This window comes from Barbus barbus (assembly GCF_936440315.1).
Source record: "Barbus barbus genome assembly, chromosome: 40".
NCBI classification, from domain to species: domain Eukaryota; kingdom Metazoa; phylum Chordata; class Actinopteri; order Cypriniformes; family Cyprinidae; genus Barbus; species Barbus barbus.
The window spans coordinates 24,964,478-24,976,954 of NC_136718.1; the positions used below are offsets into that span (position 1 = coordinate 24,964,478).

Here is a 12,477-nt window from a genome sequence, read left to right on the forward strand (position 1 = left end):
ATTTAAATATCTGAATGTTTCCTTTCAGTTAAACTGAAAATTCCGACACAGTTGAATAATGAACATTCTAATCTTTATTCTAAACTCAGGATAGTGACAGTTGAAACGGTTCCTGGATTTATGGCAAAAGTAGCATGTTTTGCTGGATGTGAAGGATGTTTTGATCTGGTGGAGGTTTCAGGCCTGTTCCTCAGTGTCTACTGCTACATCCGGGGGACAAACACATTCGACTTTAAGTTCAGTTGGCATGCACAAATGCAGACAGGATAGATAGTTGCCGTACAAACAAACGACAGCAAACATTTACAGACGAGAAAAACAATGTCACTCACTCTCATGTTTTCACCGCATGAACGGGTACGAGGAACTGAGAAAGAGAGAATGACATGCAGTTTCTGTAATGTGTAACATGCTCAAACTTCAGCAGAATGTGTTTCTTACATGCATTTTATACTCTCTCTCTCTCTCTCTCTCTCTCTCTCTCTGTATATGTATGTGTGTATAGATATATATACACACACATACGTACATATACATGTGTATACACACACACACACACTCTCTATATATACACATGCATATATATATATATGTATATGTGAGTGTGTGTGTGTGTATATATATATATATATATATATATATATATATATATATATATATATATGATCTTATAACCTGGTCTACATAGGTAAGTTGGCCAATAAAATTTAAAATAGTTTTAAATAGTTGTTAATTTGTTATTAACTCACCTTTTAGTTTCGCTGCGAGCTTCTGCAAATTTGTGCCTGATCATAAAACTTGCCAAAGCATCTGCCACCTCAAAAATGCACAAAAATCAAATATTGCATTAAAACGTGTGCAACAAGAATAACAAAATCTGTGAATAATTAATTATTTATACAGACGAGTGAATGAATGTTGAGTGTTCCCAGACTGTTTATTTATTCAAAACAAACAGTAAATATTATTATAGTTTAAAATAACTTTCTTTGTGAATATTTAATTTAATGTGTAATTGGTTGGTGTGATGCGCAGTTGTATTTTCAGCATCATTTCTCCAGTCTTCAGTGTCACATGATCTTCAGAAATCATTCTAATATGCTGATTTACTGCTCAACAAACATTTCTGATTATTATCAATGTTTATGCTGCCCAATATTTTTGTGGAAACTATGATTATTTTTTAGGATTCACAGATGAATAGAAATTTAAAAAGAACAGCATTTATTTAAAATATAAATCTTAGTAGCTTTATAAGTCTTTACTGTCACTTTTGATCAATTTAATGCATTCTTGCTGTATAAAAGTATTAATTTCTTAGAAGAAAATCAGTGATCACAAGCTTTTGAATAGAAATGTAGATATTACTTTATCTGGGATGTCCTCATGCACTGCGTGTCCACAAGGGGGCAGCACCTGCATCATGAATTTACCTACAGAAGTCATAGAAAACATTCAATAGAGAATAGCTTTCTGGCATATTACTATCACTGCCATTATTCAGGTGTAAACGCTGTCACATAATATGTTGTTTTTCACAGCGGTGGGCAGGCCAGCCAATCACAGTCATTTATATAGACAGCTAGAGCAGATTTCAATGTTTATGTCAGATTTAAATGATGGTGCAGCTCAATGCATGAACGGTGTCATAGGATACAGTTATTGATCACTCACCCTGCATCTGTCCAATGGTCAGATCTCTGTCCAGTCGATCAATGCCTGAGCACAGGACACGTTTCACATTATATTGACAGAACTGAGGAGTTTTGTTGCATAAATGTTTCCTTTTAGCCATTCAGATCAGCATCATTTGTTTTTGACGATTATATGTTGCATTACTTGGACTGTTCCTTAAAAGGAGGATTACTATTATGTCTGTTTGGTGTGTTTCAGAGGAGTGCTTTGATTGGTCCGTGTCTCTTGCCTGCCAGCAGTAGGAGTTTTGGGACGTTGCAGGACAGGAAGAGGTTCGATATCCCTCTGAACCAGCCGTCCCAGTATTTCTCTGCTTTAGAAAGGTCGATTCTCCAGCTGTACACACTGCACGGCTGAAACACACATGCACATCGATTGCGCTTTGTTTGTCATGCACTGTTTGTTCAGTTGTTAAATATGGGTGTATGTGACCAAAAGCTATATTGCAGTTGTTATGGAAGCCCATTCCGCCACATAAGAAACAATTCATGCTTTAGTAGATCATAATTATGAGATCAGTCATAATTGAGAATCAAAATGATGAGATAAAAAGTCATAATTATGATAAAACTAAAAACTGCATACCAAGTCATAATAATGAGAAGTTGAAACGTAGTATGTCAGAATTCACTATTTAAGTCATTAAATTAAAATGATTTAATTATGGGATTATGAGGACAAAAATTATAAGGATGAAAGTGCAAACAGTCATAATTATGAGATAAAGTCTAAAATTATGACAGTTGAAATTATGAATTTTACATTGAGAAAAATAAATGGAGGGTAAACCATAATAATTAAGAGTCTAAATTATGACATACTAAATTGAGAAAGTGCAAATTGACGTAATTTATGAGAAAAATCTAAATTATGAGGTTTTAAAAAAATGATGTTTAAACTTACATACTAAGTCATAAATATGAGACAAAAAGTTGATATGAGAATTCTGATGATGTCATGAGCATGAGGATTAAGTCACTTTCAACTGGCATGATGTTTTTTTTGGGGGCTTCCATACATCTGCATTCAATACTGTATAGTAGTGTGTATATATAAGGCAACTAATTATTATGTATATACTGTACAGGTAACATTCATATACCATGGCATTTCCTCTCTACTTCAAAGACTAGCACAGTATTACAGTGGTACGTATCCAGACGGCCAGTGTTAGTTATGTTGAGGTTGAGAGGAGCTCACCTCTGCTGATGCGCTGCTCTCCGCTTTATCCGTCACGTAGTTGAGATCGTAAAACTCCTCGTGCCCCTCGGCCATGCTCTCAGTGACCGGACTCACGGGCTCGGCCGAATCGCCTTCCTCCACCTCACACCTGAGAGACACACGCTCGTCAGTGACCAAACCTGTGTGATGAAGAGGAGCGGGTGTGTGCTCACATCCTACCGTCTCACTTGTCCCACCATTGACACTTTAGCAGATTCAAGGTTTCTGATCTGCCCACTCTTTACACTGCAACCAGTAAAGAAACATATGTTGGAAATTAATACTTTTATTCAATAATATAAATGTTTTATTCAAACATTTATAATGTTTTCTATTTCAAATTAATGCTGTCATTTCATCAGAGAATGCAAAGGTTTTCACAACAATATTCAGCATCACAACTGTTTTCAATATTGATAATAATCAGAAATGTTTATTGAGCAGCAAATCAGTATATTAGAATGATTTCTGAAGATCATGTGACACTGAAGACTGGAGTAATGATGCTGAAAATACAGCTGTGCATCACAGCAATAAATGACAGTTTAACACATATTCACATAGAAAACAGCTGCTTTAAATGGTAATAATATTTCACAGTTTTACTGTTTTTACTGTATTTTTAATGAAGTAAATGCAGCCTTGATGAGCAGAAGAGACTTATTTCAAAGGCATTTAAAAAAAAACAATTCCTATCCCATACTTTTGAATGATAATGAACCTCATTTATATATTTATTTTCTTTCTTTGCTCTGAAAGTCAAAATTGATTGATAAAAAAAGGTTGATTATGACAAAAACTGAAAATGATGACAGTAATATTATGAGATCAAGTCATAATTGATAAAACGCTGCAATTATGAAAAAAATGTAATCTAGCTTAGTCATAATTTTTAAAAGCTGAAATTGACATACTAACTTGTAATTGAGATAAAAAGTCATAATTGCAAGATAAAAGGTTGAGGTTATAACCCACGAAGTTGAAATTATGAGAGAAGTCAAAATTGACACACTAAGTCATAATTATGATATAAAATATAATCATGCCACAATTGAAACTTGGCATGCTAAGTGAAATTATGGCATACTAAATCATAATTGTGTGATAAATCAATTATAAGATTAAAAATTGAGATTATATCACATGAAGTTGAAATTATGAGATAAAAAGTGAAAACTGACGCTCATAATTATGAGATAACAAAGCTGAAATTATGAGAAGTCATAATTCTGAGTCTTGGTGAGGAGGCTTGACTGAGATGTGATTTTGTGAACAATATTCTTATCAACAAGTCATTTCTCTCTGTTTTACGGTTAGTTAGTGAAAGAGTTAGTAGGTTTATGATTTAGCCGTTTACCGCAGGAATGTTGTTCCAGATCAACAAGAGCTAGTCTTACTCTTTTTTTTAAAAGAAAGTGAATGTATTTTGTGATAAAATCCCTTTTTTTCCTTTCCCACTGGATAAAAGCAGGACTCATGAGGACTTGCACTAAATTTCACTGTAAACCGTTTATATAAACTGCACTGTTGCATCATCTGTGTGTTATTTTCAGTTCAGATCAGACTCTCTCTAATAATAAGCGTTATCTGGACGCTGACCTCCATTCAATGGCGTGATCCAGGGATTTGAAGGATTTGGGTCGTCCTCTCAGGAAGTTCTGCATGCTGTGCAAGACGTCCATCGCACTGCCTGCGTAAGACAAACAATGCAAACCACACTGACCTTTGACCTCATCCACAACTCAATCACGCTGTAGAGCAATAGAACAGCTGGGCTGAAGGAAAGTCACTTTATATTTTTTGGCAGAAACTAGGAGAAAGTTTGTACAAATGTTTTCTTAAAGTAAAAAAGACATTAAACCGTTACAATTCATTACTTATTTTTAATTTATATACAGTATGTGACCCTGGACCACAAAACCAGTCATAAGGGTCAGTTTTTTTAAAATTGAGATTTATACATCATATCAGAGCTGAATAAATTTGTTAGGATCGGACAATATTTGTCTGAGATGCAACTATTTGAAAATCTGGAATCTGAGGGTGCAAAAAAAAAAAAAAAAAAAATCTAAATACTGAGAAAATCACCTTTAAAGTTGTCTAAATGAAGTTCTTAGCAATGCATATTACTAATCAAAAATGAAGTTCTGATATATTTACAGTAGGAAAATGACAAAATATCTTCATGGAACATGATCTTTACTTAATATCCTAATGATTTTTGGCATAAAATAAAAAATTATAATTTTGACCCATGCAATATATTTTTGGCTATTGCTGCAAATATACCCCAGCGACTTAAGACTGGTTTTGTGGTTCAGGGTCATACATATACATTTTTCCTTTTTATAGAATTTCTTAATTATTATTATTATTAGTAGCAGTAGTAGTAGTGCTATATATGTATTTTATAATAAGTATTTTTACACAAACTAAGATTAATGCCAAAGCTTGAATTTTTTTCTTAAAATAAAAAAAATTTAAATTAAAAATCAAGATTCCTTATTCATATTATTTTAGTTTATATATTGTTTAAATTTTAAAAGTAATATTTTTATTTTTATTTAAATGTTCATTTTTATTATTACTGTTGTTAGTATTAGTAAAATTGGTAGTAGCAGCAGTATTATATACCTTTATAATAAGCATTTTTTTTAAAGGCCTCACCAAAACTGTATTATTATTTTATTAATTTTTTATTTTTTTTAATTTTTTTTTTACAATATACAAATATACACATCCAATTTGACGTAATGCAATGAACAGAACAGAAGTGAGACCGAACAAATCAAACACAAACATGACGACAAAAGGAGGAACTAATAATCAGAATTACATTTAACTTAACATTGTTGATTTCTTTAACATATTTTCCCTTTCCCTCTTCCTTAAGCATTTTAAAATGTAAAATAAAAAAATGTGACTACTGCTGGTTTCTGTTGACAGATGAAAGTGTTTCTCACCCTCCACCACGTCGATGGCCACCAGCCCGACCACAGAGGGCAGCAGCGCCCCGCCGGCCGCGTGCACCGCGATGGCTCCGCCCACATTGTGACCCACCAGGATGATGGGGGGCAGGATCTCGCCGTACGTCACTCGCACCACGTTGGCTACGTCTCTGTGAGCACAGGAGGTGATTGGTTAAAACTCTAGATCTGAATACTACAGCCTGTTAATGACGTGTGTGTGTGTGTGTGTGTGTGTGTGTGTGTGTGTGTGTTTTACCTGGACATGGTTTGTGTGGAAAGGTCATCGGCGTGCCGGACTTGAGTCACGCCTGTTTGTGATTGCACTAGTCAGATCAGTGCACATGGGTAACTTACAGGTTAAACATTAAACTAAAGCTAGACGTTTGACCTCACCGTGACCCCTGAGATCCATGGCCAAAACCCGACAAGTGACCCGACTGGTCATCGCTGCCTTTTGAGGAGAAACTCATAATTCATCATCAGACATAATGTAATATTTGAATTTTACTGAAATCGAAGCCTTTATATATAATGCAGTAAAGTATTTTTAATACATTAATCTCATTATGGTCAGTATGATCTCATTAACCACAGTTATAATGCATTATAACACTAATTAGTTACACCTTGAGAAAATATAATGCATTAAAATACATGAGAAACTATTTCTATTGCCATGGTTTAAAACATGTAATTGTGACTTTTTATCTCACAATTCTGACTTTTTTGTTCTTATTTTGATGTTGTAAGATAAAAAAAAAGTTTTTTTTTTTTTTTTAATCCTATGGAGGAAAAAAAGCTACATTTTAGATGTAACCAAGATTTTGCTAATATTTTAATGCAATATACAATCATAGTACTTCTAAAAAATATATAATGCATTACAATACACATTAAGAATACTTTTATGATGCATTATAGATAAAGGCCTCAAGTAAACGTTACCAAACATTTTTGTTTTTGTCTTAAAATGAATGTTAACTGTAAACAAAAAATAAATATATATATATATATATATATATATATATATATATTTGAGCTAATCCAAAGCAACATTTCTTGGTATACTAAAATAACTAAAACTGAAATAAGAATTAATAAAAATTAATAACAAGTGTAGACAAAAAATAGGGGGGTGGGGGGAGTAAATACTACAAAAATATATAACTAATAAAATATAGAAAAAACTATAAAAATGTCAAAAATAAAGAACAAAATTACTAATAGGTTACAATTAAAATGAAATTGGCAAATGCAAAATAAAACGAGTCAAAATATTAAAATAAACTAACAAAAAGATAAAAACATAACCGAATTACTAAAATATTAACTAAAATGAAAACGTAAAATGCAAAAATGAAACTAATTTAAAATATCAAAACCACACAACAAATGACTAAAGCTGTAACTAAATTTAAAAGAAAACGAAAATACAAAATAAAATCTCATAAAAAATATTAAAAACAAAATAACTAATAAAAATTACAAAAATGTTAAATAAAATGTAGAGGAAAAACAGAAAAAAAAACAAAATATAGAATCAAAAACTAATCCTATATATATCCTAATATATATATATATCTAATCCTATATCTATCTATCTATAGATATATATATATATATATATATATATATATATATATACACACACACACATGTAATAATGTGTATGTAATAATGTCACTGATGCATTTTATTTGCTTAAAAGTGATTGTTTCTGTGTAACTTCACTTATAGACTTTTTAGGTATAGGTTGTTTACATTTATAATTATGTTTATATAGTATAAATCATAGTAGAAAGTTGACAACTCTGACATTGACTCTGTTCTAAACCAAGATACATTTTATGTGATAAGTGCGTGTTTGTACCGTAAAAACAGCCCAGGACAGGGCCGAGTGTCCTCCTCCGTGAAGCAGAACCAGCAGTGGACCGTCCTGACCGCTTTTATACACACGAAACACGTGCACACACACACACACACACACACCACAGTCAAGGAAAAACAGTCATACACACGTCTGGAATTATACACACATATAGCACTCTCAGGTGTGTGTGTGTGTGTGTGTGTGTGTGTGTGTGAAGGATATGTCCTTAGTCTCTCCTGACCCGATGACCACGTCGTCCATCATTTCAAAGTATTCACTCCAGGACACAGGAGAGTAATCTCTCTTAGTGCTCACACCATGACTGAAACACAGACAGAGACACAGAGCTGAGAGTGAAGACGCTTCAAAATATTCAGCTTTCAAAGCAGTCTCAATACTTCATCACAAATCTTTTAGTGTGGGCACTTTTCACTGAGAAAATGCATGCAAATAATTGCAAAGAAATGTAACTTTTGAAATGTGAAAATTTGACATTTTGATGTAGAAATGCTGAAATAGTATCTTCAAGTATGAAGTTAGTAACTTCAAAACAATATTTTTTACATAAACAATTTTGTGTACTGTTTACCATATTTAATTAGGAATTTGTTAAACTACTGTTCAAATGTTTGTTTGTTTTTTAAAGAAATTCATACTTTTATTCAGCAAAGGCGCATTAAATTGATCAAAAGTGCCAGGAAAGACATTTATAATGTTACAAAAGATTTCTATTTCAAATAAATGCTGTTCTAAACTTTCTTAGAGTCCTGAAAAAAAGGAAGTTTCCACAAAAATATTGTGCAGCACGACTGTTTTCAACATTGATAATAATCAGAAATGTTTGTTGAGCATTAAATCAGTATTTTAGAATGATTTCTGAAGATCATGTGACACTGAAGACTGGAGTAATGATGCTGAAAATACAGTTTGATCACAGAAATAAATGACAGTTCAACACATATTCACATAGAAAACAGCTGCTTTAAATTGTAATAATATTTCATAAGTTCTACTTTATTTCTGGCCAAATAAATGCAGCCTTAAATGCAACAAAAAAAGACTACTTGTCAAATAATGCTAGTAACATTTTGAACACTAGTGTAAGTGTAGCATTATTGAAATATAAAGTCAAACTCACATGTTCCAGTTATAATCTATATATATATATAGGCTTTCCTGTAGCTCAAATAGTAGAGCATGGCGCTAGCAACACCAAGGTCATGGGTTCGATTCCCAGGGAAAGCAAGAGCTGATAAAATGTAAAAATTTGAATGCAATGCAATGTAAGTCGCTTTGGATAAAAGCGTCTGCTAAATGCATAAATGTAAATGTAATCATTTTTTCTGTTACTTGATTAGGCATTTGAGCTTATAACACTAATAAATGTCTCCAATCTTTAAAACCCGTTTGATTTTTAAGCCGTTTTTGAGTTCATTTAGGTTTTTTTTAAAACCTCTGCTGGTTTCTTGCAGGACTAAAGCTGGTTATTTATCTTTAGTTATAGAGTCAAAAGTAAAGTAAGACTGCATGAACTTAAAGCCAGATCAATTATTTAATGCTGATGAGGTTTTCTATCGTCTTTGTCTCAGATGTTTCTCTGAGAGGGAAATAATGCATTAGGAGAAATAAACATGAGTCAGTAATAGTTGTACAGTAAGGTTATAGAGCTATAAAATAAAAGGAACATGGAGAATTTGATGATAAATATCTGAGACATCTGTGAGATTCCAAGGGTCTTGATTCTCAAAATAAAAACGACAATATTTTATGACTAGCAATTACTGCTAAAATCATCAGTAAACTATGTAAGTGACATTTAAGATTTAAATAGTATTTTTCTCACTATATTTCTTTTATAATTTCCTGACAAATATCAGTAACACGTTACAGTAAAGTCCCATTAGTAAAAGTTTAAGCATTAACTGAAATGAACTAACAAATTAAGTTTTACTCAAATCTCTTTTTGAAACTGTTTTACTTTTAAAAAGCAATTTTGCACTTTCAAAGTGAATTTTCTCTTGATGTTTTGTCATTCCTGGTTCTGGAGAGCCACTTTCCTGCAGAGTCTAATTAAACGCACTTGGTTTACATGTTAATTACAGACAGGTGTGTTGGATCTAAACTCTGCAGGAAGGTTTGTAAGTGTGAATGTTGTAAATGTCCAAGCGCTGTTCAGAGTTGTTGTGTGTCTTACTTCTCTGTGTCGAAGCTTTCCTCCCACATGCTGTTGGCGGCGGTGCCGATGACGGTCGGGTCAGAGCTCAGGTGCGAGGAGCGGCTCTCAGCGGACGAGCGCTCGGAGGCCATGAGAGAGACAGACGGACGGAGGGAGAGAGACGGAGACTGAACACATGGCCAGACTCACAGAGTTAAAGAGCACTCGAACCGACAGCAGACAGATGGAGCGGACAGCTGAGCGCACACACGCAGGTGTTTTTGTGAGGAGACAGATTAGATCGTACTCATTGTGACCCTGGACCACAAAACCAGGTCGATTTTTTTTTTTAATTGAGATTGATACATCATCTGAAAGCTGAATAAATAAACATAATAAAAACAAAGCTTTCCGTTGATGTATGGTTTATGATCGGACAATATTTGGCCGAGATACAACTATTTGAAAATCTGAGGGTGCAAAAAAATCTAAATATTGAGAAAATCACCTTTAAAGCTGTCTAAATGAAGTTCTTAGCAATGCATATTACATATGACATATGACATGATATATTTACAGTAGGAAATTTACTAAATATCTTCATGGAACATGATCTTATAAAAGAAAAATCTGTCATTTTGACCCATACTATGTATTGTTGGCTATTGCTACAAATATATCTGTGCTACTTTTTTCAGCTGCTTGCACACATTTTCAAAACTTTGCCTCTTAAAACTTTACACACAAATGCAAAATGCCTCAAATCTCTTGCAAAATGAAGCACTGCGTTCAAAATATCTCAAACACATCTCAAAAAGCAAACACCTTTGCCATAATATTAATTCCTGTTACATCGAGAATTGTGTCGTGTTTTGCAAAAAGTGTTTTATGAAATTGAAAACTGAATCAAAGGCTGAGAATTAGTGAATAGTTTTGCAGATTTGGTGTGTGCTTCTGCGGTTTGTGTGTCAGCTTTCAGAAATTGTGTCACAAGTAAAGATGTTGTGCTTAAGCCGTTGAAAAAGACTGGTTTTGTGGTCCAGGGTCACACATCTCACAGGTTTCTCCTAAATGCAGAGCAAATAGAAACTCCTGCAGATCTCAATATCTCAAACTGCTCAATATTAGCTCAAATGTTTCTCATCAAAGTCAATGATTTGAGCTGCTTTGTATTCATTTTATAACTTTATACTCTTACTGTATGACTACAATGACTTTATGAACTTTCTATTTTTAGGATAAATATCTGAGAAAAAGTTTATGTAATTTTATAAAACATATGTATTTTGTGAGGCTTCACTTTTGTTGTATATACATGTATAAAAGTATTTTAAAATATTTATAATTTTATCAAATTATAGTTTTTTTCATTTTATTATATAATGTGCGTTGTATGACCATTACAAAATTTAAAAGCGATTATGAAGTTTGTGTATGCAATGCACATTTATATATTGTAAAAAGAAAATTATACAATTGTATGTTTTTTTAATTGTTATTATGGACTGGATGAGACTTATACACACGTGTGTGTCTCTTAAAGTGTCATGCAATGCCTATATTGTTATAAAATGTAATTTTATAAAAGTATTATTTCACTATATAACTGTAATGTTTTTCATTATTTTGATTTGTATTACATAAAATATGATATATGCACACACACACATATATAATAGTTGTTCATTAGTTCATTCTTCTTCTTGAGAAATATAGAAACTGCTGTGATCTGTGATATGCCGTCGGCTCCAGTGTTTTAAGAGTAATCCGTCTCACTTTACTAACCATCAGCTCAGGTGCTGCTGACAGTCATTACCGGTTACTAGGCAACCAAAGCCCTGCCATTGTACCATCAGCAACTTTAATATGACAGATAAAGTCGATTTAATAAGATCCAAACACACTGGCAAGCTGTAAAACAGCTAAAAGCCAACATGTGTATGGATTTGTAAGGTGGTATTTAATTACTAAATTCAACGTTTGCTTTAAGCCAGAATTTTGAGGGCAGTTCAAAAATTATTATTTTTTTAATATTATAATAATAATAAAATTAAAAGTGACCCTGGAGCACAAAAGCAGTCTTAAGTCGCTGGGGCATGTTTGTAGCAATAGCCAACAATACATTGTATGGGTCAAAATTATACATTTTTCTTTTATGCCAAAAATCATAAAGATCATGTGCCATGAAGATATTTTGTAAATTTCCTACTGTATATATCAAAACTTAATTTTTGATTAGCCTAGTAATATGCATTGCTAAGAACTTCATTTGGACAACTTTAAAGGTGATTTTCTCAATTTTTAGATTTTTTTTTTGCACCCTCAGATTCCAAATATTCAAATAGTTGTATCTCAGCCAAATATTGTCCGATCATAACAAACCATACATTGATGGAAAGCTTAATTTAATCATCTTTCAGATTATGTATAAATATCAGTTTTTTTTTATTATTACCCTTATGACTGGTTTTGTGGTCCTGGGCCACATTGATCTTGTTGTGAATGTGAATGGAACATGTATGTGATTTATAAGGATTTTAAAACATATTCTAGACTATTGGAATTAG

General features: G+C 32.7%; 1 protein-coding gene across 1 annotated transcript; it reads right to left on the reverse strand.

Moving 5' to 3' along the window:
- Window positions 1-67: 67 nt before the first annotated feature.
- Window positions 68-8,055, reverse strand: LOC306859522 (protein phosphatase methylesterase 1-like). The gene is made up of 14 exons (XM_079400580.1): window positions 7,978-8,055; window positions 7,756-7,848; window positions 6,279-6,336; window positions 6,142-6,193; window positions 5,880-6,034; window positions 4,516-4,606; window positions 3,097-3,162; window positions 2,896-3,025; window positions 1,925-2,048; window positions 1,675-1,719; window positions 1,369-1,433; window positions 750-817; window positions 333-367; window positions 68-203 (listed from the first exon to the last, which is right to left on the reverse strand). The coding sequence occupies exons 1-13, from the start codon at window positions 8,017-8,019 to the stop codon at window positions 343-345; spliced, it is 1,014 nt and encodes a 337-aa protein (XP_079256706.1). The 5' UTR covers window positions 8,020-8,055; the 3' UTR covers window positions 68-203; window positions 333-342.
- Between the last annotated feature and the right edge of the window lie 4,422 nt (window positions 8,056-12,477).